This window comes from Pseudochaenichthys georgianus, unplaced genomic scaffold (assembly GCF_902827115.2).
Source record: "Pseudochaenichthys georgianus unplaced genomic scaffold, fPseGeo1.2 scaffold_1840_arrow_ctg1, whole genome shotgun sequence".
Classification (NCBI taxonomy): Eukaryota; Metazoa; Chordata; class Actinopteri; order Perciformes; family Channichthyidae; genus Pseudochaenichthys; species Pseudochaenichthys georgianus.
This window is the reverse complement of record NW_027262597.1, coordinates 1-26523: the sequence shown is the minus strand read 5'-3', so window position 1 is coordinate 26523 and position 26523 is coordinate 1. Positions and strand designations below refer to the sequence as shown.

Here is a 26523-nt window from a genome sequence, read left to right as displayed (position 1 = left end):
TGACACACAAGAAAAAAAAAGAGAAAATGTAAAATAAAATCGCCCTAGATTGTACATACATAAAACCTGCACATTTTTTACAAGACTTTAATCTTGTTTCAATAGTTACTTTCTCACCTTATCACTTTTTGTTGTATTTTTAGTTGTACCTGTTTTTCATGTTGCTGCTATTTTTTAATTTTTTAATTTTATATATATAGCACCTTTCAACACAAGGCAATTCAAAGTGCTTTACAAAGAACGAAAGACATGAAGAAAATGGCATTTAAAATCAGTCATTAAAAAGAAAAGATAATAAAAGAAAAAGTTACAGTGCCGTTTAAGATGTGAATAGTTCAATTAAAAGCAGCGGCAAAAAGAAAGGTCTTCTTGCTGGATTTGAAAGTAGTCAGAGCGGACCGGCCGCTTGTTCCAGATGTTTGGAGCATAGTAACTGAACGCTGCTTTCACCGCCTGCTTTTCCACGGGGATAAACAAAGTTCCATCGTATCGTATCTTATCTTAAACGTGACTTACTCTCCTCTTGTTCTCCCAGACACCATCAGGGAGATGTTCCTGTGCTCGGACAGACCCGTTCTTCAAGCCATCTTCCTCAATAGCAACTGCTTCGAGCATCTGGCACGCCTTCTGCAGAACAGCAAGGTAACCGCACCGGGCTTTTATCTAAATGTAACCTGGGGGCGAGTGGCTGGATTGATAGAATGCTTCTGCTCCAGAACTGGGTCCAAGGGAACGCCTTTATTACAGATAATTACATCCTGTATCTGAAACAAGACCAGAAGGATGCTTGTAGTTAGATTTCATCTCCTCTGCAGTCTGTATTTCTGTCGTTAAGTACATTTGCATTGTTCGATTCAAGGACTCGCAGTGCAGTCGTCCGCTTGTTTGCACTTGACTGTCATAAAGGGGAAAAAGCACCAACGTTTTTTTACGAAAGACATATTTTTTAGAAAGAAAATAGAACACTGATATATACTCAAAGGCAGCAATGATTACAATTTAACTCAAGTAGACGATGAAGTAGGAGATGTAGTTAAAACATAATAGAATATAGTTAAAAACAGATGGCGAATACATTTCGTGCATGTTGACCTCCAACACGGTGACCTCTGCTGAAGGTCATGGCTTTTAACCTTTCAACTCTCCCACACTCACACCATCCCCCCCTTCCCACCTTGCACCACTCCCCCCTTGTTTCTCTTTCTATGAACCCCCTGCTGTGCTGACGTGTTTGTGTGTGTCAGCTGGTTAATGCTAGGTGCACGGCGGCAGACAAGGACCAGAAAGATATAACCAACAACAGGTTACAGACAGGAGAGAGGGACACTCAGGTACTGCCCCCCCCCCCCCCCCCCCCCCCCCCCCCCCCCCCCCCCATCCAGCTTCAGAGCCATGTGGCCAATCCACAGCAAGACCCTGCTTTGTCTCGTATAATCATTTGCAATAGAGCGGTGCAGGGACGAGTCCTAAAACCAGGAAGTGAGTCAGCATGTCTCCACTTCCTGTTCCCTCGTCTCAGAGCCAATGGGATCTCTCCGTAGGGTTTAGGAAACTATCTGAACTAAGGTCTGAGACGCATTGAAGAGACGGATCACGTTTTGTTGCTCATAAACTACATGTCCCACAATGCATCTCGTTTTGTGACATGCGCACTGAAGAGACTTCTGCTTTCAGGCGTAGTTAATTACGAAGTTATTATCCTAATTCAGAGGCAATAATGTAATATCATACATTATTTTAAATATATATTATATATTTATATCGTTACAACCGGCCCTTTGAGTGCAGCCTTTATGCAAATGTGGCCCGCAATGAAATTGAGTTTCATTGTATGGTTGAAAATGGATCTGAAGTCGGCGTGGCGTTGAAGTCGTGGCTCCTTTATAGCATCACGTTAGCATTTTGCTTCTGGCGACTAGATTTGTGTTTCGAACATTATAAAAGTAGTGGAGATTATCCGGCTGAACAAAACGTGCATCCATCAAACCGGTTTGGTTTCCACAGATCGTATTTTGAGCTGTTTTCCTAAATCCTATGGAGAAATCCCGTTGCTTTTTTGTCGAGGGAACCAGCCGCTTCCTTCCGGGTCATCCCTACACCGCTCTATTGGCTCGCTGTAAAACTCGCTGAATCATCAGACCGGTTGTTTGTGTCAGCATAATTTAATTACATCTCTAATTATTTACACTTTAACTTCCAGTTTTTTGCAAGCGACAGTAAATAAATATGCCCCCAAAATATTTCCTGTTGTCCCTCCCTTCACTTTAAGATGTGTGAATGGAAGTGGGTTTGACAGATACCCATCAGAAATCTCCCTTTTCCAGGCATGCCCTTCTGACTCCTATCCCGTCTCCTATCTCCTATCTCCTATTCCCTTAGGGGAAAATACCACTTAATAATTAAGGTACTTTTGCCTATTCTAAAAACAAGATATCCAGTCAAATATTCCCCCGGAGTCTTCGAGTTGTACTTTGACTAAGCTAAGTAACCATGTCATCATAGTATTATCAACTCTCGTATAAAAGCAGATGTCGTGGAACCAGAATCGACCCACTTTCCCAAATGACTTGCCTTCTTGCTGTGGAGTGACCACGCTGCCTCTTTCACACGTCATGACATTTTGATTTAATTGACATTTTGAGTTTTCCTCAAGCATCCCCCCCCCTCCCCACTGTCCTGGTTTTCTGCGGCGTCCTGTGGGTAATGCGATGACGTTGGTGTGTGTGTCGCCTGGACTCCGTGGGGAAGACTTACGTGTTTGATTGTTTTCGACCACAGTCCCTCTCCAGCTGGTCCAAGGCTCTCGGTTCAATCCAAAGGAAAAGCAGTTCAGAGACACGAGCAGGACAGAGCTGGATGGAGACGTGTTGACTTATCATTTGGCTTGTGTTCGATGGGTTGCATGCTTTTTCTTGAGGGGAAATAAGTCTATTTTCTGTGTGTGTACTTTATCGTTAATTATGACGGCAATCAAAAGGCTTGCTATTGTCGTTAAGACGCCCTTTGTTATGTCTACTGTAACGGCCCGTCCACACTACGGCTTCGACAGCTTCAAAAACGGTTTCCAACGCTTTCCGCCGAACTGCATTGTGGGAAGTGGAGTGGAGCGGAGCTTTCCTGGCGGCTGCAAAAGTTGAGCAATGTTCGACTTTTGCAGCTTCTGAAGCTTTCGGTGGAAGCGCCAGCCAATCAAATCATACGCCAGTACGAGCTCTAGCCAATCAAACCGCTGCTTGTGTGTCAGGGGGCGGGAGATCCATGTGATTGGTTGTTGGTCGAGCTTCAGACACGCCCAGCTCCAAGATTTTTTTGAAGCTGTCGTGTGGACGGGCCGTTACATCGACTGCAGTCTTTCGATGATTTTACTCACTTTCACACACACACACTAATTGAATCAAACTCCAAGGAATCTACTCGGGTCTCCCTTTTATCCCCCAAATAAGTTCCTTTCATCGTTGCAAACATTTCACCATGAATGTGGCTTTGACTTGTCTGCATGCGACATTCGTCTGGAGCACATGAGAGGAGATGTGTGTCCGATCAACGTACTCTGAAAGGTATATATGGATTTGGTTATTGACGAGCGTGGTTTTTTCTTCAGGTGTTTCAAGGGCGACTCGACTCCCTCGCTGTCGCAACAATCAAAGCCCTCACGACAGTGATGCACAAATCACCAGCTGCCAAGGTAACGGCCTCACACACAGGTAGAAAGAGCAGGTAGCTTGAAATGCATCCTCTGCTTTTGACCAAGGTGACTGCAATGAACAAAAACAACGTTCTTTTGACTGTTGCCTAACAACGAGGGTATCGTCTAATCGAGATGCCGTTTAATCGAGTTTGTGTTCTTCACTTTCTGCAGGAGGTGTTCAAGGAGAGGATCGGTTACCATCACCTGTACGAAGTGCTCGCCTCTCTGGGCCAGCCGTCGCAGCACCTGCTCAAAGAGCTGATGAACATGGTGAGAGACGTTTCAGGGTGCTTCTCCATGTCGAGTGAGGCTGCTCCAGAGCCACCATTTCAAGCGTGCTACGTCATCGAGTGCCGCCGAAGGACTGTTCCAATGTCCAGCATACTTGGAAGTCTACCGAGGATTGATTAGGGATGCACGATATTGGTTTTTTGAAACTGATACCGATAACTCAAGACCGATAATAATATATATATATATTAAATGTACCTGTCGTTTTTGCACACCTGGTTAAATGACGAACTAGCCGACTGAATCCTTTATCTTCGCCGAGGGAGAAGGGCTGGTCGTCAAGCGCCATCGTTTCTCTGATGAAGTTAGAGATCGCTTTAGCCCTGGGGTCGTCTCTGGCAAACGTCTCGTCTTTCTCAAAAGCCTCGTGGATAGGTGAAAGCCCCGGTGCCTTTGCAGCTGGCTTTGGATTCGCCGCTAGTTTAGCAGCGCAGGCGTCTTCGTGCGCTTTGAACACTTCATCGTAGCCATGGCGATGTTTCAGGCGACTGATCATGCTGGAAGTATTATAGCTCGTTGCCTTTTCCCTCCTCGTGGAACTTCGATAGCAAGCGAACTATCTCACTCTGAAACTTTGAAATAGTCCCATACTACCGACGACATGTTTGTTTGCTGTCCTGGCTTCACGGCCGCACGCCGTTTACGTCTCAGCCAGGCACGAGTTAGGGAGCGCTGGATTTGTGAAGAACTCCCCTCTTCCTAAACCACTAACACCGCAGGATCTCTTTCTTTCTTTTACCCAAAAAATATATTGTATATTATCGGGGCTATTAATACTGTTATCGGGATGACGTCATAATTCCTAATATCGGACCGATAATTATCGTGCACGACTACTTTGTACTTGGGTGTTTCGTGAAAGACGCCCTTAAATAATCTCTATCTTAATCTCTTAAATGATGTATTGAATTGTACGGTGTCCTTGGGTGGCTTGCAAGGCCTCCTCAAAGGTCTCATCCAGCCCTTTTGTGCCCCTTGAATAAAATGTATTGAATTGTTTTGGTCTTTGTTTAGCATTCTACCTCTGAGAGAATGTATCGAAACTGATGCTGTGTTTCTGTGCAGGCGGTGGAGGGGGAGCACTCCTCCGTGGGGCTGCTGGGCATCAGTAACGTGGATCCGCTCCTCCTGCTGGTCCAGTGGCTCCCAGAGCTCGATTCCTCGGAGCAGCAGCTCTTCACGTCCGATTGGCTGCGGCGCCTCAGCTGTTTGAACCGCCAAACCCGCGCCACGTGTGTAAACGCCGCCATGGTGATGCGAGCGCTTTCTGGATTGGAAAGCCATCAGCGACTAAACCGATCCTGCGCCGAGAGTCTTTTTGTGCTCGTGGGTTCCTTGGGTTCCCAGTCTTTGAGCGCCAAAGAACTCCTGGGACTCCTACGCCTCCTCAGACCTCACGAGTCCAATGAAGCCCACCCGTATGTGGGTCCTGCGCTCAGGTCGCTGCTGGCCATGGTGAGGAAGCAGGGCCTGGAGAGTGCCATGCAGTATTTTGATTTGTCGCCCAGCATGGCGGGCATCGTGGTTCCGACGGTGCAGCGATGGCCCGGTGTCGCGTTCAGCTTCATCGCCTGGCTGTCGCTGGATCAGGACCAGCTGGGGCCAATGAGCAAGGACAAGAGGAAGCAGCTGTACAGGTGAGCCGCAGATTCAAGACCCAAAGTGCAAAAGCTCAGGTGTAAAGTAAGATTCCCCTCTCCCATGGCAGCATGTTCTGTTCGTCCCACGCAAACGTTTCTCCTGTGTCGTACAGCTTCTTCACCCCCGGAGGGACGGGGTTCGAGGCCTTCATCAGCGCAGAGGGCGTGTTGGTGGTGGCCGTTTGCACCAAGAAGGAGTACGTCACCGTCATGCTGCCCGACTACTGCTTCTGTGACTCCCTCTGGGTGAGTCCGCTTCAACGACCTGGTGGTGCCACGGAAATGTGGAAATGTGGATGATTGCCTGGCAACACCGATCGGACCCTATGTTTACCAGATTACAAACGTCTCGCAGACTAATTAGAGGAAGGATATTGCTTCTGCCGTTCTGTCTACAGCACAGCATCGGGGTGGTGCACGTGCCGGGGAAGAGGCCTTTTGGACAGAGTCTGGTCTACATTTATGTGGATGGACAGCAGAAACTGTCGGCCCCCCTCAAATATCCCACCATGACAGAGGTGAGACATTTCCTTCACACTTTCTGTGAGAACAGATAATACTTTGATGGCCAGATGAGTTCTGAAATGCTCCTTGCAATGCTTGTTCTCCTCAGCCGTTCATCTCCTGCTGCATCGGCTCGGCGGGACATCGGACCACCACTCCCCCTCCCTCACAGATCCCAGACCCTCCCTCCGCCTCCACCCCCACCACTCGCTCCTCGCTGGGCGCCATCTTGTCTCCTCAGACGTGGGGGGGGCTGCTGGGAGGAAAGCCCGAGTCCGTCACCAAGCTGATCTCCGCGGGGACGCAGGACAGCGAGTGGGGGAGTCCCACCTCCCTGCAGGGGCAACTGGGGAGCGTCATGGTGTTCCACGAACCCCTGCAGGCGAGCCACGTGAAAGCCATCTGTAGTGCAGGTGAGGGGGGGGGGCGAAAGTACACACTTCCTTTACTCAGAAGTACACACATCCTTTACTCAGAAGTACACACATCCTTTACTCAGGTAGAAGTACACCTGTCCTTTAGTCAAGTAGAAGTACACACATCCTTTACTCAAGTAGAAGTACACACATCCTTTACTCAGGTAGAAGTACACACCCTTTACTCAAGTAGAAGTACGCACATCCTTTACTCAGAAGTACACACATCCTTTACTCAAGTAGAAGTACACACATCCTTTACTCAAGTAGAAGTACACACGTCCTTTACTCAAGTAGAAGTACACACATCCTTTACTCAAGTAGAAGTACACATATCCTTTACTCAAGTAGAAGTACACACATCCTTTACTCAAGTAGAAGTACACACCCTTTACTCAAGTAGAAGTACGCACATCCTTTACTCAGAAGTACACACATCCTTTACTCAAGTAGAAGTACACACATCCTTTACTCAAGTAGAAGTACACACGTCCTTTACTCAAGTAGAAGTACACACATCCTTTACTCAAGTAGAAGTACACACATCCTTTACTCAGAAGTACACACATCCTTTACTCAAGTAGAAGTACACACATCCTTTACTCAAGTAGAAGTACACACGTCCTTTACTCAAGTAGAAGTACACACGTCCTTTACTCAAGTAGAAGTACGCACATCCTTTACTCAAGTAGAAGTACGCACATCCTTTACTCAGAAGTACACACATCCTTTACTCAAGTAGAAGTACACATGTCCTTTACTCAAGTAGAAGTACACACGTCCTTTACTCAAGTAGAAGTACACACGTCCTTTACTCAAGTAGAAGTACACACGTCCTTTACTCAAGTAGAAGTACGCACATCCTTTACTCAGAAGTACACACATCCTTTACTCAAGTAGAAGTACACACATCCTTTACTCAAGTAGAAGTATACACGTCCTTTACTCAAGTAGAAGTACACACATCCTTTACTCAGGTAGAAGTACACACGTCCTTTACTCAGGTAGAAGTACACACATCCTTTACTCAGGTAGAAGTACACACATTCTTTACTCAGGTAGAAGTACACACATCCTTTACTCAAGTAGAAGTACGCACATCCTTTACTCAAGTAGAAGTACGCACATCCTTTACTCAGGTAGAAGTACGCACATCCTTTACTCAAGTAGAAGTACGCACATCCTTTACTCAGGTAGAAGTACACACATTCTTTACTCAGGTAGAAGTACACACATCCTTTACTCAAGTAGAAGTACACACATCCTTTACTCAAGTAGAAGTACACACATCCTTTACTCAAGTAGAAGTACACACATCCTTTACGCAGGTAGAAGTACACACATCCTTTACTCAAGTAGAAGTACACACGTCCTTTACTCAGGTAGAAGTACGCACATCCTTTACTCAGGTAGAAGTACACACATCCTTTACTCAGGTAGAAGTACAGATACTCGTGTTTAAAAATACTCGAGTAAAGACGTTTAGTCAGTACTTCTACTTTTACCAAAGTAAAAGTAGAAGTACAGATACTCGTGTTTAAAGATACTCTTGTGAAAGTAGAAGTACTGACTAAACTTCTTTACTCAAGTAAAAGTAAAGAACTTTGAAGTGTCCTTCAGTAAAAAGTACCCATAGCTAGCAGCTGCTTTAAAGAGTACCTGACCTCCCTTTATATCAATAGAACAATAATGTCATTGTTAGCTAATGAATGTTTCCATGGTGACCAACGGCAACATGACAACGTTTCCATTGGTCCCTCTTCTTTAGAGAAGACCAGGAAGTGATGGATACACGGATCGTGTTCCAACCAATAGGCACGCAGTGACTCTAAAGAATAATGACCACGCACCAACACACATTCAGACTAAAGGAACCAGCTGTTTGGGAAATGAGAGAAGTAGAAAGTACAGGTATTTGTGTTCAACATGAGAGAAGTAGAAAGTACAGGTATTTGGGTTCAACATGAGAGAAGTAGAAAGTACAGGTATTTGAGTTCAACATGTGAGAAGTAGAAAGTACAGGTATTTGAGTTCAACATGAGAGAAGTAGAAAGTACAGGTATTTGAGTTCAACATGAGAGAAGTAGAAAGTACAGGTATTTGAGTTCAACATGTAAGAAGTAGAAAGTACAGGTATTTGAGTTCAACATGTAAGAAGTAGAAAGTACAGGTATTTGAGTTCAACATGAGAGAAGTAGAAAGTACAGGTATTTGAGTTCAACATGTGAGAAGTAGAAAAGTACAGGTATTTGAGTTCAACATGTAAGAAGTAGAAAGTACAGGTATTTGAGTTCAACATGTGAGAAGTAGAAAGTACAGGTATTTGAGTTCAACATGTAAGAAGTAGAAAGTACAGGTATTTGAGTTCAACATGTGAGAAGTAGAAAGTACAGGTATTTGAGTTCAACATGTAAGAAGTAGAAAGTACAAGTATTTGAGTAAAACATGTAAGAAGTAGAAAGTACAGGTATTTGAGTTCAACATGAGAGAAGTAGAAAGTACAGGTATTTGAGTTCAACATGTAAGAAGTAGAAAGTACAAGTATTTGAGTAAAACATGTAAGAAGTAGAAAGTACAGGTATTTGAGTTCAACATGAGAGAAGTAGAAAGTACAGGTATTTGAGTTCAACATGTGAGAAGTAGAAAGTACAGGTATTTGAGTTCAACATGTAAGAAGTAGAAAGTACAGGTATTTGAGTTCAACATGTGAGAAGTAGAAAGTACAGGTATTTGAGTTCAACATGTAAGAAGTAGAAAGTACAGGTATTTGAGTTCAACATGAGAGAAGTAGAAAGTACAGGTATTTGAGTTCAACATGTAAGAAGTAGAAAGTACAGGTATTTGAGTTCAACATGTAAGAAGTAGAAAGTACAGGTATTTGAGTTCAACATGAGAGAAGTAGAAAGTACAGGTATTTGAGTTCAACATGTAAGAAGTAGAAAGTACAGGTATTTGAGTTCAACATGTAAGAAGTAGAAAGTACAGGTATTTGAGTTCAACATGTAAGAAGTAGAAAGTACAGGTATAGGTGTACAGGTGATTACAATATCATCAAACATCTATGTCTGCCCCTATCGTACACATGTACACACACACACACACACACACACACACACACACACACACACACACACACACACACACACACACACACACATCGTCCTCTGGAGAGTATTTAATAAGGGTGCAGCAAGGTCATTATTGTGTTGTTATCGAGTAATACCAACCCATGAAATTGACCAATCAGAATCGAGTATTCAACGACACATATATTTTTCTTCTTCTCTCATCCGCTCTTCTGCACAGGTCCAAACTGCATCTCTCCTTTCAAAACCCAGGAGTCGGAACTCGGCGACCTCTCCACCAAACTGCTGCTGCACTACTCGCCCAAGGTCATTGTTCACACCGAGATCACCTGAGATGCATTATTCACAGTTTAGCCGTGAGAGCATGTTCACACCACATGCTGTCACACACACACACACACACACACACACACACACACACACACACACACACACACACACACACACACAGACCACACTCACACACACACACACACACACAGACACACACACACACTCACACAGAGACACACACACACACACACACACTCACACACAGGCACACTCACACACACACACTCACACACAGACACACACACACACACACACACACACACTCACACAGAGACACACACACACACACACACACACACACACACACACACACACACACACACACACACACAGACACAGACACACACACTCACACAGAGACACACACACACACACACACAGACACACACACACACACACGCACACAGAATAGACTAGACAGACAGACAGACACACACACAGACAGACAGACAGACAGACAGACAGACAGACACACACACGCACAGACACACCCAGACACACACACACACACACACACACACACACACACACACACACATGAATGTTGTGTTACTCCCTTTCTTTCTGCTGTATCACTAAATAAATTGATAAAGTAGTCCCTACATGCTTTTCCTCAACAGGCGTGTAGGAACCCCATCTGTCTGGATCTGTCTCCCAACATGCTGCACGGACGCCTAACTGGGAATAAAGTGGTCAACTGGGATATAAAGGTGGGAGAAATATGCAGCACATTTTCAATATAATAATAAAGCTTTATTTATACAGCACTTTTCATACAACACATGCAGCTCAAAGTGCTTCACAGGATGACACATCGCAAGTTAGAAATACACAAGAAGAAAGTCCCTCAGATTAATAATAGCTAATCTAAAAGGATTGAATTGAATTATTTAAAACAAGGGACAGTGTATTAATCAACATATTAAAAACATGTAAAAGTACTCGAATTAACCAAAAGGCTAGTTTCCATCGATAGTCCCTTTGCCAGATGGGAAAGGGACTATTCCTGACATTTGGTTCCTATTTCAGGGTCAATGATCGCCCTTTTATCGACGCTTACATAAATTAATGTTTGTATTACCGTACTTTTCGGACTATCAGCCGCGACTTTTTCCCCCATTTTTTTTGTGCAGCTAACGGCCACTAGGGGACCTCCTAAATCTATGGATTTTACAGGTAAAATTAACCACCTTTAACGCTATGGGCTCTAGGACCGGTCCGCGCCCGCCACCTCTAAGCGGCGGGCTCCAGCAGGAAAAGCTGGCGGCCGGAAAAGAGTGAGACAGGTAGCGCGCCAAAGTAAAAGTGGAACCGAGAGACAGAACGAGAGCGAGACAGACGGACAGTTTAGCTGCTGCGGCTCATATGCAGGTGCGCTTTATAGTCCGGAAAGTACGGTACATGCTCCTCGTTACCCAGCGAGCCGGGCGTTCCTTTTTTCTCTTTCCTTTCCTCTGGCATTTCAGAGTGCGCACGGGTTTAACAGACAAGCCTGAGCACTTTCCTTGCTTGGGAGAGAATAGTCTGAGCCATATTAAGACCTCCGGATTTTATTTTCTAGAGCATAAGGTACTGTGAAATCGTACCTAAATTTGACGCGAGAAATTATAAGTGTCTGGCGTGTCTGAGGCTTGGCGATTTTTTGCGACCAACAACCAATCAGCAATCGCCCGCCCCGACATACAAAGCACGAGCAATGTTAAAACGAAGTAAACTGGATATTAACTCCCCAAACAGGCGAAAACCTACCAGTTCCACCCACTGTCTCTGCCTCCTCCCTCCATGCTGGTTCCTCCGGTTTGTATCCCGGTAATAGTTCTGGTCGTAAAGAACCGGGTGATTTGCTACCGTAACTTCTCGTTTGGAATATGAGGAAATGAACTGCGGTCTGGCTCGCCCTGCTTACACGCGGTTTGATTGGCTGGCGCTTGTACTGTCAGATTTGCATAAACGGGATTTGATTGGCTGATGCCAGCTTCGAAAGCATCGGGAGCATCAAAAGTTGAACATTGCTCAACTTTTGATGCTCCCGATGCTTCCAAAGCCACGCTCCGCTCCCCACAATGCAGTTCGGCAAAGATTCAAAATCTTCTACGTCACCCCATTCAAGTGAATGGGCGAAGCGTTGAAAGCATTTTTCGATGCCTGCAGTGTAGACGGGCCGAAAGGCAGTGATTCTCAAATGGGGGTACGCGGACCCCTAGGGGTACGATGAGGTACTGCAGGGGGTACGTGAGGTAAAAAAAATAAAAAAGTTAATTAAAAAAAGACCATGCATGATTAAAAAAATAATCATAGTACAATAAGTTAAATGGAAAACACAATGTTATATAAAAAATGTCTGTCAAAAATGTCCGCGGTCGGTCAGGGGGTACTTGGCTGAGAAAATGTTTCAAAGGGGGTACATTACTGAAAACAGTTCGAGAAGCACCGCACTTCACAAGTACTTGAATTATATCAATTTATGTGCACCCTTAAATCCTCCCATCTTATGCCCCCCCCCCCTTACTGAGGTTTGCTGTTGTTTCCGGGCAGGATATGATCAACTGTGTGGGCGGGGTGCTGGTGCTCATCCCTGTTCTGGAGCAGCTGTCCCTGATCACTCCAGATCAACAAACCATTGATCCTGGATCAGATTTCATCACGCCGGATGTGACCACGCCGGCAGACGGTGATTGGGTCATCCTCCCGTCCAATAGGGCTTCAGGTGTGCACATTATATGTATTTTTTAACAGAATAAATATTTATTTTATTTTACAATTTATTTATATTAAGAATTATTTACCGAATGATTTAAAGGGCTGTTTGTTTAAGAAAATGTATAAAGAAAGTGTAATTAGACTGACTTTTGAGTGTGTTCTGGTTTCATGTTTCAGTATAAGCTACTGTGACTGAAAGAATATTGCTTTTATTTCATTGTTATGGTTATTTCTTCTCCCTGCTCCTTTCCACCATGCGAAGTGTACATGTAAAATAAATAAATATATCAAATCTCAGTTTCTACACATGGAGGAAATAAAGTGTACTTTGGGTGGGCTCCACTTGTACATTTGATAGGACATGGAAAGTTTGAAACTGTGTCCTAAGGTCCTTAGGGTCATTACAAACCTGGAAATTCAAAATGCAAATTCCAGGCCCTGGAAAACAATATTTTTCCCAAAGTCATGGAAATGTAACTAAAGTTGCATCAAATATAATTTATATTTTATCTAATCGCCGAAATAGTAATACTATAATGATAATACATACTGTATGGTGTAGTAATGAGACGTAAAATGGCATTTCACTGTCGAGGTGTTTTGCTGGTGAGAGATTTTAGTAGAAGCTAGCAAGCCTATAGGCGCATTCACACCGCAGTACTTTTCCCACAAAGGTTTACTCTTTAGTTCTCATGAACTGAGTACAGATCGCGTTCACACCAGAATAAATCCCTGAGGGAGGATTAGGCAAATGAAGCCGCTGACGTCACTTCTTCTTCTTCTGCTTTGGGTTTACTGGCAGGCCGCAAACCACTTCACGGCGTATACTGCCGCCCGGAGTCCCCGGCCGGAAGTCCCCGGAGTTGGGGAAGGCTTCAGTAGAAGCTGCTGGGACTCCCAGCAGCTTCTACTGAAGCCTTCCGAGTGAATCGCCAGAACGCCGACACCTCCTCATCTCCACCGCTCCCATGTTTTATTTTGTGTTGCCATAAGTTAGTCTCTCTGCGTTTCTGCGCGGGGCTAATGCTAATAATGCTAATGCGAGGATAATAAAATGGCGGCTTCACAAAGCTTTTTGGGAGTTTGACGGGGCGTGGTTTGCAATCCGCCAGCCAATCAGACATGGGAACCTTTTTCTCCCACGAAAGTCCCTGCTCTCTAGCAGCGACGGAAAAGGGGGTGAAAAGGTTCATGAACTAATTTTAGTACCGGCTCTTTTTGGTGTGAACGCGACAAAAGAGTTCTCATGAACCTTTGTGGGAAAAGTACTGCGGTGTGAATGCGCCTTATGTGACGGGGTTGTAATTGTCCGTTCGAAACATGGCTCAGTCGGTCGTTTTAAGCTCAAAAAAACTTTATTTTTAGCAGCAACAAAATAAATAGCGAACCAGCACAACTTCAACAACAAAATAAAAGTCCAAAACAGGCCGTCCATCACTCTAACATGCTCTGGGTTGCCTTCTCTGCAACCAACTCCCAATGTCCCAGCTGTTGCCTTCACTTCTTCCGAGCGACACAGTCCAAAAGAAACAAGGAACCAACACCGTCCCTTTTGACCCATAGCCCCGCCCACAGGCTCGCCGTCAACCAACAATACACAATACAATCGACTCAAATCCACATTTCAACAAAAGAATCCGACCCGAACATAAACAGGTTAACCCCCTCTGAACATAATCATTCCCCATAATTAACTAACGTAAAATAAATAAGAAATGGCAAGGTTCATGTCAGTGGCGGAGTTGGTCACTCTGTGGCACAGCCGACCATTTGATTCGTCTTTGATCGGCACATGTTTCAGATGCAGACCATTTTCAGTGGAACCGCTGAATGGTCATGATACATTAGGTGAAGGTCATGGAGAAGTCATTGGTGAGAAAGTGAATGAACCCTGGTGTACTCTTCCCTAAAGCCCTGTCACACTGTCCCGAAATGGAATTGAATTTCGCACGAAGATGGCCCCGAACCACACACGAAGGCAACATTAACATTTAATTACATTTAAGACGTACAACTGCAACGAAAGTAACACAAACAATTATGTTACAGTACTATGATACTGATATTTTCAGACTTTGTTCTTTACTTTCTCCGTCTTTATATGTAGAAGATTACGTTTTCTCCGTCATGTTGTTTCCATAGCAACAACAACTTCCTGTCAACTCGCCTTCAAAATAATATATTATATCATTTTCAGTTTCACAGAACACAAATTGGGTTATTTACATAATATGTTTACATGATTTTGTTGTGCAATAAAACAACCAGATGGACCCACGATAAAGGAAACGTTCAAATTCGGCTGTGATCGTAACATCGGGCCGTTCGTGAGGGCGTCTGAAGCCATCGTATGACCGCCGGTGGAGTTTCTCCGCGGCAACTTCGTAAGGCACTCGTGAGGGCATCTCGTCAAGTCGTGTCATCTTCGTGTTATCATCGGTGCATTCGCCCTCACTCTGATCGGGGCGAATGCCCGATGGCACCGAGGATAACAAGACGCCCTCACGATGGCCTTACGAAGGGCGAAACGGACACACGAATTCAACACGAAAATGAACCTTCTCGAGGTCCTTCGGCTATTTGTAGGCATGCCAAAGATTTTGCCACCGCTCACGAAGTCGCTGCCGGAGCCTGAGAAACTCCACCGGCGGTCATACGATGGCTTACGATGCACTCACGAACGGCCCGATGCTACGATCACAGCCGAATGTGAACATTTCCTTTTATCCTGTGTCCATCGGGTTGTTTTATTGCACAACAAAATCATGTACACATATTATGTAAATAACCCAATTTGTGTTCTGTGAAACTAAAAAGGATATAATATATTATTTTGAAGGCAGGAAGTTGTTGTTGCTATGGAAACAACATGACGGAGAAAACGTAATCTTCTACATATAAAGACGGATAAAGTGAAGAACAAAGTCTGAACATATCAGTACAGTATCATAGTACTTTAAAATAATTGTTTGTGTTACTTTCGTTGCAGTTGTATGTCTTAAATGTAATTAAATGTAAATGTTGCCTTCGTGTGTGGTTCGGGCCATCTTCGTGCGAAATTCAATTCAATTTCGGGACAGTGGGACAGGGGCTTAACAGATTCATCATTTTGTTAACTGAATTAGAACAGATGTACTATAGTCAACTATAACTAACATTTATCTCGACTTTTTTATGTACTTTTGTTTTTTTGATAAAACCATTGCATTATCATCTGTCGCTGCAGAGGCCCGCCTGGAGAAGAATCTGGTGGCCACCTTCCTGTTGGTGCTGAAGCATTTCCTGCAGAGGCACCTCATCAACCAGGAGAATCTGCTGCACTCGCATGGAGTCGGTACGGTGGGGGCGCTGCTGCAGAAGGTCGGTTTCATTTCCTCGGCACGTTGCATTGTAGAGCCTTTTCAGATCTACGTGCATCGCTTTCGTCGTCCTTGCACCGATTGCATGACATCGCCGTCCCTTTTCTTGACAGTTTGAAATCTGAAATGCTGATAATGATTAACCTCAGAAGACGGAATACTCCAGAAACATCAATCCAATCCATACCTGCGCTAAAAACGCAAGATTTAAAAGCATTTTAACTTTACTTTCAAAGCCCTCCACCATCTGCCCCCCCCCCCCCCCCTACCTCTCAGATCCACCTCAGCCGGTTTGCTTCCCACCCCCAAGGCCAGACTCCGGAGCTTCGGGGACAGAGCCTTCTCTGTGGCTCTGGACCGCCCTCCCCCAAGACCTCCGTGAGTCTGAGCCCCTCACCCTGTTCCAGTCCCGCCTCAAAACCCACCTCTTCAACTCTGTATCCATAAGCCCCGCCCCCTCTCAATCGACTTCCTCCCGACTGCTTTTCTGTCTCTGTTTTGTTTGTCTACCCTCCCTCCCAAATGTAAAGCGTCTTTGGGTTCAAGAAAAGCGCTATAGAAATAATATGGTGAGAAATGTGGACGAGAAGGTTTTAAGAGACCGAGTAAAGGCACTTATCCACCTTTCTGTGTTCAATCGTTCTGTATGTGTGCCAGTGAAGTTATTTGTGTGTGTGTGTGTGTGTGTGTGTGTGTAGCTGCCAGCAGGTCACGTGGATGTCAGCGTTCTGGTTGCCGTGCAGCTGCTGATCGAACAGGTGACGTTTGAGAAGAACCACGCTCTGCTGCTGCAACTTCACACACACCTGCTGTTCAACTTCAACATCTGGAACAAAGGAGACTTCCCTCTGCGCATAGGTGTGTGTGTGTGTGTGTGTGTGTGTGTGTGTGTGTGTGTGTGTGTGTGTGTGTGTGTGTGTGTGTGTGTGTGTGTGTGTGTGTGTGTGTGTGTGTGTGTGTGTGTGTGTGTGTGTGTGTGTGTGTGTGTGTGTGTGTGTGTGTGTGTGTGTGTGTGTGTGTGTGTGTGTGTGTGTGTGTGTGTGTGTGTGTGTGTGTGTGTGTGTGTGTGTGTGTGTGTGTGTGTGTGTGTGTGTGTGTGTGTGTGTGTGTGTGTGTGTGTGTGTGTGTGTGTGTGTGTGTGTGTGTGACTTGTCCTTTGTCTCCGTGAAGGTCATATCCAGTACATGTCCACCGTCATCAAAGACAACAGGAAGCTGTTCAGAAAGAAATATGGAGTTCAGTTTCTTTTGGACACGATGCGTCTTTACTACGGGTGAGGCTCCGCTCCTCGAAGTCCGTCCTGTCCGACACGTGGAAGTATTGTCTCTTTACCAATGATATGCCCTCAGGAAGAACAGCCAGAGAGACGGGGATCTGAGCGAGGATGACGTTCGGACCGTCCGGGCGTCTCTCTGCGGACTCATCAAGTACTACATCAGCAAGGGCATGTCTCAGGAGGAGATGCACGGCATTCTGGGATACATCGCCGCCATTGGAGACGAGGACCAGGTAGAGCGGGGCCGGGGGCCGGGGACCTTTGAATACTCCAGTAGGACTTTATATTGATCCCCCTGGACACTAAATACTTCCTCTACACTCTGAGTACTTCTACCCCTACTGAAGTACACAATCTGAGTACTTCTACTCTTACTGAAGTACACGATCTGAGTACTTCTACTCTTACTGAAGTACACGATCTGAGTACTTCTACTCTTACTGAAGTACACGATCTGAGTACTTCGACCCCTACTGAAGTACACGATCTGAGTACTTCGACCCCTACTGAAGTACACGATCTGAGTACTTCTACCCCTACTGAAGTACACGATCTGAGTACTTCTACTCTTACTGAAGTACACGATCTGAGTACTTCTACCCCTACTGAAGTACACGATCTGAGTACTTCTACTCCTACTGAAGTACACAATCTGAGTACTTCTACTCTTACTGAAGTACACGATCTGAGTACTTCTACTCTTACTGAAGTACACAATCTGAGTACTTCTACTCTTACTGAAGTACACAATCTGAGTACTTCTACTCTTACTGAAGTACACGATCTGAGTACTTCGACCCCTACTGAAGTACACGATCTGAGTACTTCGACCCCTACTGAAGTACACGATCTGAGTACTTCTACCCCTACTGAAGTACACGATCTGAGTACTTCTACCCCTACTGAAGTACACGATCTGAGTACTTCTACCCCTACTGAAGTACACGATCTGAGTACTTCTACTCTTACTGAAGTACACGATCGGAGTACTTCTACCCCTACTGAAGTACACGATCTGAGTACTTCTACTCCTACTGAAGTACACGATCTGAGTACTTCTACTCTTACTGAAGTACACGATCTGAGTACTTCTACTCTTACTGAAGTACACGATCTGAGTACTTCGACCCCTACTGAAGTACACGATCTGAGTACTTCGACCCCTACTGAAGTACACGATCTGAGTACTTCTACCCCTACTGAAGTACACAATCTGAGTACTTCTACTCTTACTGAAGTACACGATCTGAGTACTTCTACCCCTACTGAAGTACACAATCTGAGTACTTCTACTCTTACTGAAGTACACGATCTGAGTACTTCTACTCTTACTGAAGTACACGATCTGAGTACTTCTACTCTTACTGAAGTACACGATCTGAGTACTTCTACTCTTACTGAAGTACACGATCCGAGTGCTTCTACTCTTACTGAAGTACACGATCTGAGTACTTCTACTTTTACTGAAGTACACGATCCGAGTACTTCTACTCCTACTCAAGTACACGATCTGAGTACTTCTACTCCTACTGAAGTACACGATCTGAGTACTTCTACTCGTACTGAAGTACACGATCTGAGTACTTCTACTGTTACTGAAGTACACGATCTGAGTACTTCTACTCTTACTGAAGTACACGATCTGAGTACTTCTACTCTTACTGAAGTACACGATCTGAGTACTTCTACTCCTACTGAAGTACACGATCTGAGTACTTCTACTCCTAAGGAAGGAGAAGGGAGGCGGAGGAGAGGGCGGGAGGCGGAGGAGGAGGGAGGGAGGAGGGGAGGAGGAGGGGAGAGGAGAGGAGGCGAGGAGGAGGAGGGGAGGAGGAGGAGGGGATGAGAGGAGGGCGGAGGATGAGGAGGAGGAGGCGGCGGAGGAGGAGGAGGGGGAGGCGGAGGAGGCGGAGGCGGGAGGAGGAGGAGGAGGAGGAGGCGGAGGCGGAGGCGGCGAGGAGGCGGCGGCGGAGGCATTCTTCTTCGCTTATTCTTCTTCTTCTTCTTCTTCTTCTTCTTCTACTTCTACTTCTACTTCTACTTCTACTTCTACTTCTACTACTACTTCTACTACTACTTCTTCTTCTTCTAATGTCTGTTGTGTTGCAGTTGTGTGGGATGCTGGAGTTGCTGCTCGGCCTCCTTCAGACGAGTCCGGCCAGAGATCAGATCTTTCTGCTCCTCTTCGAGCCGTCGGAGGCCGACTCCTGCTACGCTCTGCTGCTCAACAACAAGCACTCGGACCGACTCCGAGAACTCGTCTTCAAGGTTCGTTACGGCCACAGATATGGCTGCTCGTACTACTACTTTTTACTGAAGTACATTTCAAAGTTCTCTACTTTCACCAGAGTATTTTTAAACACGAGTGTCTGTACTTCTACTTGAGTAAAGGACGTGTGTACTTTGAGTAACTGCTGAACTGGTTTATTGTTGCTCCCCACAGTTGTTTGAGCGCATGTTGCGCTGCGACCGCGTCTACGAGAAGAATAAGCAGCGCCTGCGTCTGAGGGAGGCGGGATACTCCGGCCTGTCGCTGCTCTTCTCTGAACTTCACATCACTCCGACCCTGATCCGCTGTCTCCTCAACCAGGTCCTCCACACAGGTCCGCTGCGCTCCGTTCCTATTTAAACATCTATTTACGTACTTTCTGTGTTTCCTCAATGAAGATACCGAGGTACGATTGGTTAGGGGGACTTGGCCTTGATCACATCAAACGAAGTATATACTAGTATCTTTCAAACATTTCCCAAATCGGGATCAATAAAGTACTTATTGGTGGTTTAAAAAGTCCGGCACAAAAACAGCAACATCAGTACGAGTTACTTGAACCTGATTTTGTGCAAAGAATGTAAAAAGGATGATGAGATGTAGACGCTTTTCCAGCCGTCTCCTCTCCTGCTATCTTCGCTTGAATATAATGCATCGAAGCTCTTACTCCGTCGGGCAGATGAACGAGCTTTCCGTCGCCTGCCTATCGTAGTCACACGGACATGTCATCGACACCATGCACGGTTGAATACATGTGAATGTGTGTCTTGAATGTGCAGATTCTGTGGTGAACTATAAGGACATGATGGCTCTGGTGCAGCTCACGCATCGAGCCGGGCCTGGGGTACGCCTGCTCGTCTGCAAGAGGGTGAGGAAACATAAATATAAATGAAATAGTGCTGGTAATTCAGACAAAGTGTTATATATATATATATATATATATATATATGTGTGTGTGTCAAATAAAATACAATACGCTAAATGTTGCAGAGAGAAGTGACCACGTAAATGTTCCGGGTTAGTTCCCTGGAGGCTACGGAGAGGCGAAGTCCCTCCCTTTCCTCCATGGGACCTTCTTTCGGAAAAAGTCTGTATAGAAGTCAACGGAGAGAGAAAGATTATCTCTCGATCCCGTTTGAATTGTGCCACGAGTTACACACATGATGTTTGTCAATTTAAAAGATAATTTTACGAGTCAAAAAATGTGTGTGAAACCGCTCAATGAACTACATCTCCCATCATGCACCACACACCCAGACGGCCGTCACGTTGGAACATTTCACTTCTTTCTCTCCGAACGAGGCGGAAAGTATTAAACGAGGTGGAAATCACTACAAGTCTGGGCGCGTTGAGAGCTGCACACACACAAGGGGAGTGAGTCGGTTCCGTGAGAGCCAGCACGCGGGGCCGGGACTCTGGGACTTGTAGTCTTTCTAGCTGCGTATTTTTCATCGTCTTATATTTCAACAGTTTTACGACAAATTGTGACTTTTTTGACACGGAAATTATCTTTTAAATTGACAAACATCATGTGTGTAATTCGTGGCACAATTCAACCGGGATCGAGAGATAATCTTTCTCTCTCCATCGACTTCAATGCATACTTTTTCCGAAATAGGGTCCCTTGGGAGTAGATGGGCGGGACTTCGCCTCTCTGTATTTGTTGATTTGCATGTATCAATGAAAACGGTGGATAATAAATGATGCGGCGTTATGTCTCGTCATGTCGTGCATCAGGGTTTTATTCATTTCCCTGGAGCCCTGCGTCCACTTCACTTGTTCTCCCGTCTATCTGCAGGTTTACCAGCTGCTTCAATCCCAACAAGATGCCGCCGTGCAGATTTCTCGTCAGCAGTGTTGGCAGGACACCCTCGTGCGCCTCTACCTTCGGGGGGAAGGATCCTTTCCTCTTCGTGGCTCGGACACAATCAGCACCTGCAGTCTGGATCTCAACCGATCGGGAGGCCCGCATCGTCTGGATGTTCCTCATGAAAGGAGGTCGAGAACGGGCAGCCGCTTGGAGGACGACCGAATCAGCGTGGGAGAAACGCGCTCTGTGGACAGCCTGGAAAACGGAGACGCCATTTCTCTCCTGGACACGCCTTCTTCTTCTGCCTCCACCTCCACAAAGCCTTGGGTGTTGGGGAAGTCGGGGGGTTTGATGCTGGATCTGTCCCATCTGCAGTCCTTCGAAGGTGGGGACAGCGGCAGCCAAACGCCCGGCAGCGCTCAGAGCACACCGTCGCCTCTGGAGACATCCAAACCTTTTCCAGGGAGCACCGGGGACAGAGATGCCACGCCCTCCCTGACTGAAGACAGCTTCCTGTTCAGTGACAACATCTCACTGGGCGAGTCCTTCAACAACGCCGAGGTGAGAGGAGGCTGGGACGAGGAAAGGGGACAGAGTTTTGTTGGTTTTTTGACCAGTTTTGTTGGTTTTTTGACCATGATTGGGTCGATGTTTGGGTCGATGTTTGTAAAATAACAACGCCATTTTGGTTCTCGGTGCCCCCCCAGCGAGCGGAGGAGGAGCTGTGCAGCATGCTGCTGGAGATCGTGCTCTGCGTGATGTGGCGAGGTGTCGAAGGGTCAGATGATTCGGCGTGGATCGAGCGCGGACAGGTGTTCTCTGCTCTCACCAAACTGGCAACCGCCAACGAGCTGCTGCTTCCTGTCGACCAGATCAAACTCAGGTCAGACATTAATACCGACAAACTACTGCCTGATAAATCCGACTTATTGCAGACGAGCTTCAATTAAGAAAACAGAAATAAGATTGTGTGTTGGCATCAAACAGGAAATGGCTGAGAAGAATCAGAATCTATTATTTATACATAGAGACAGAAGAAATAGATCCACTGAAACCCTCCTCTCTCCTCCAGCCTGATGGAGCGCATGTTGGAGTGGTCGGTGTGTGATAACCGCGAGGCGTCGGCCTCCTCGCTGCCGCAGCACACGGAGAACGCGGTGCGCTTGCTGCACATGGTTCAGGACTTCCTGCAGGCCGAGGGTCTGGTGAATCCGGCGCTGTGGACGGAGAAGGTTCTGGAGGAGACGGTGACGCTGATGGACAGCTTGATGGTTTGGTACGCCTCCGGATCGCAGTGGTTCCAACTCTCCCAGGTGGGCCTCCGGCTGCTGCTGGGCTTCATGGCGCAGGAGGACCCGGAGGTGAGATGTGTTCCCATTCTTCCACGTCACTTTTAATGCAATGAATAATAATGTGGACGACAATCCCCCACAAATGTTTTATTCAGCTTTTCACAATTATAGAATTGGGTAGATCAGCGGTTTTCAAAGTGTGAGGCTCGTCTCCCTTGGGGGGCGCCAGAGAGCTTCAGGGGAGGGAGAAAAGAAAAGCGCCATGATAGGCTTGTGAGAATAGAGCGAAGTGATTGGTTAAGCTGGGGAGCGACGCCCCCGATCACTTATTGAGAGGAGAGAGAGCAGTAACATGGACCACAGCCTCATCCCAATACCCCTCCGCGACTCCTCTCTTCCCCTCCTCCGGGACTTGACCCGGAAATCGATCAAGACACTCCATTTTGAAGGACGTCCCAATAGCTGAAATGCACACGGAGGAGTCGAGGAGAGGTGCGGGAGGAGACGAAAGGGAGGAGACGAAAGGGAGGAGACGAAAGGGAGGAGACGAAAGGGAGGACACACGCGAGCAGACTACGCAGAAGTGTTTTCACTACTCACGTATACAAGCCCCGCCCCCACCTTCACAGCTGGTCCATTTCAACAGAGGAAAACCGATGAGTGGAAAAGCATCACATCGATGTATAACGCTCACAGCTCCGTGGGAATTATTATGTGCAATTCATTTCTAAAAGGCTTTCACATTACTATAATTATATATTTATTTAAATGTACCTTTTACACCAAAACGGAACACAAAAGCAGGACCAACCATCACACATTGAATTCCTTGACTAACGAGAGAAAGATTCATTGATTTAAATAAATATTTAACAACAACTGGGCCGGTTCTAAAGGTTCTTCAGTTCAGCCTGATGAGAGGGGGTACAGTGACGTTTGAGTGAACGAGGACATCCCAATCAATACCTGAGGACTCCTCTGTCCTCGCGTCACCTCCTCGCGTCTCTCGCCCGCATCTTACGGAGGCGGAGCTAAGACGCGAGGAAGGGACGCGAGTGAGGGAAAGGAGGAGTCGAGGAGGGGTATTGGGATGATAGTAAATGGATTAGTAAAGACGGTCTTCCTGGTTGAACTTGCGCTGAGATTAATCTCCCATTACCCTCTGCCCCAGGTGTGTGCCATGGCGACGGCGAAGCTGAACGGCATCCTGCAGACGAAGGAGGTGTCGAGTCAGGACGAGGCGTGCTACCTGCTGGGGAAGGTGGAGGGGATCCTGCGGCGCTCCATCCAGGAGGAGGAGGAGCAGGCGGAGGAGACGTACTCCTTCCTGGTTCCTCTGCTGAGGACGCTGCTCTCCAAAGTCCACCGCCTCCTCTACATGGAGCTGCACCTCCCAAAGCTGCCCGACACCAACGGCAGCCCCTCCTTCTTCGAGGACTTCCAGCTGTACTGCAAATCCCCCGAGTGGCGCGTCTACCTCGACAAATATGTACGAGATTGATATCAAAGTTACCAGATTATATTTGATATAAGATAAGAAATATATCAGTCAAACATTGTAGTTCATACGGTAGCATCGCATTAAATAAGTATATAAATAATCTAGTTAAAAAACCTATCAAGAATTTGAGATGTTGACATTTTGGATTGTTTATTTCTAGTCTTTTAATTTCTCTTATGTACAATCTTTTTATGCTGCTGCAACGCAAACATTTTCCAAATTCACAACGTCATCAAGAGACGTCATGGAGCAGCGAGTTCTCCTCCTGGAACATTTAACGGAAACGTTCTCCTTGTGACTCCAGATTATCCCGTACATGAAGCAGTATGAAATCGAGACGTTCAGCCAGGGTCACGAGACGATGGCTCTCTACTGGAAGGAATGCTACGAGGCGTTCATGGTCAGCCTGCACAAGAGGGAGAGGGACCGAGGGGAGAGCAAGATCCGCTTCCAGGTGAGCTGCAGTAATACATCGGGCGAAGCCTCTTCTCCTCACTCTCTCTAACGCGTGCCCTCTACCTCCTCAGGAGCAATTCGTGGAGCCTTTCTCACGCAGAGGCCGCCAGGAGAACCTGCGCTACAACAGCATGTTGAAGCAGCAGCACAGCCAGAGCAGCGCCACCCTCAGGCAGTGGAAGGCATCGCGCAGAGGCCTGGTGTGTGAGAGAGGGCCGTGGGCTGACAGGTAACTCCCATTTACTCCCATTACCTCCCATTACCTCCCATTAACCCACATCATAATCAGGTGTATTACCAGGTAGGTTGACATGTACGAGGAACTTGACTTGGTGTAATAACATGCACAAATATAAAAAATAATAAAGAAATACAGTAAAATAAAGCATTATTTACATAGAATGGAATAAAATATGGAATAAAATCCGGCAGTAATAAAAAAAGAAAACGTTAACTCTTAACTTCTTGTATTTTTCCCATTTCATACTTGCTACTGTAGGACAATCAACTTTATGCTTAATACTAAAATGGGAAAAATTGATGCAGAAGTACGAACACGAATGGAACAAAGTGTAAAAATATAATATCTGTAGTTATATATTCAAACACATAATGCTAAACATTAAATCCATACAGGTCCATGTACAGATTTCAATACAGCTTCATTTCTCTTCCTATTCTTAATATAGCTACCACACAGATTACGTAGATAATGGCGGGCTTTGAGAGTATTACAAACATGTTCTTTTGACCGTTTCCCCAACAGGCAGCAGGACGCGATGCACTGGAGAGTTTCCAGCGCCGAGAACTTCTCCAGAATGAGGCTGAAGCTGGTTCGTAATTACAACTTCGACCCGCACCGAGAGGCCAGCGCTCTCAGAGACAACCTGGGTAAGAAAACACGTCTTTTTGGTGGGTGTAGAGCAGGGGTGTCCAACTCAATTTAATCGCGGGCCACATCAGCATTATGGTTGCACTCAAAGGGCCGGTTGTAACTTTAAGACTATATAAATATATAGAGAATAATGTATTATATTACATCATTGCCTCTGCTTTGGATTATTATCGGATAGGGTAATAACTTAGTAATTAACTACGTCTGAAAGCAGAAGTCTAGGGCAAATAATTGCAAGTCTCTTCAGTTCGCATGTCACAAAATGAGATGCATTGTGGGACATGTAGTTTATGGACAACGTGCTTCTGTAAAGTGGCATGTAACCGTATAATAAACGTATTATATTCTTTGCAAGCTCTTGCGGGCCAAATAAAATGAGGTCGCGGGCTGGATTGGGCCCCCGGGCCTTGAGTTTGACACCCCTGGTGTAGAGTATGGTAAAGTTGGGTTAGGGCTCTTGTTTAAGCATGCTTTAAAAGACTCAATCTAGCTGCGTTTGGCGCTCTATTTGGCAGCGAAAAGCTCCAGGAAATGGACGTGATGTTGAGGGATACGTGTGTGTCGATACAGCCTGTCCTTAAAAGGGCCATATTAGGCTTTATAAGTTGCAGAGTCAGGACTTTAGGAGATCATTAAGTCTCTTTCACTTTTAATTTGTTAGTAAGCTAGTTTAAAACTGTATATTTAAGTTGATGGAAGTGTTATGGTCCTGTCAGGTACTTTCTAAGCCCTTAACAAGCATGTTGAGAGGCACATTTCCGACAGTGCCATGTGATCAGGGTTCCCACGGGTGCTGGAAATCCTTCAAAATGCACCTTGAAAAGTGCTTGAATTTGACTTTGGAAAAGGTGTGAGAGCCCTGATGATACCTCCTCTCAGAGTTAAATGGTCTCCCGTCTCTCCTCCTCCTCTCAGGCGTCCATCAGCAGCGAGTGAACCCAGACTCTCTGCTGCTGGAGGCGGTGAAGCAGGTGAAGGTGAGCGACCTGGAGGACGACATCCTGGAT

General features: G+C 45.9%; 1 protein-coding gene across 1 annotated transcript; it reads left to right on the top strand.

Annotated features, from left to right (window-relative positions):
- Positions 1-535: 535 nt before the first annotated feature.
- nbeal1 (neurobeachin-like 1) lies at positions 536-26520 on the top strand (the record flags this gene model as incomplete). Its single annotated transcript, XM_034077683.1, has 26 exons — positions 536-642; positions 1245-1331; positions 3602-3685; positions 3860-3958; positions 5045-5616; positions 5733-5865; positions 6018-6137; positions 6233-6536; positions 9846-9931; positions 10579-10668; positions 12494-12665; positions 15885-16018; positions 16716-16875; positions 17188-17290; positions 17367-17526; positions 19403-19561; positions 19737-19896; positions 20342-20430; positions 21361-21933; positions 22080-22255; positions 22445-22733; positions 23836-24153; positions 24470-24619; positions 24693-24850; positions 25388-25512; positions 26432-26520. Coding segments are annotated over 26 exons (4697 nt in total), but the record flags the coding sequence as incomplete, so codon positions are not given.
- Positions 26521-26523: the final 3 nt, after the last annotated feature.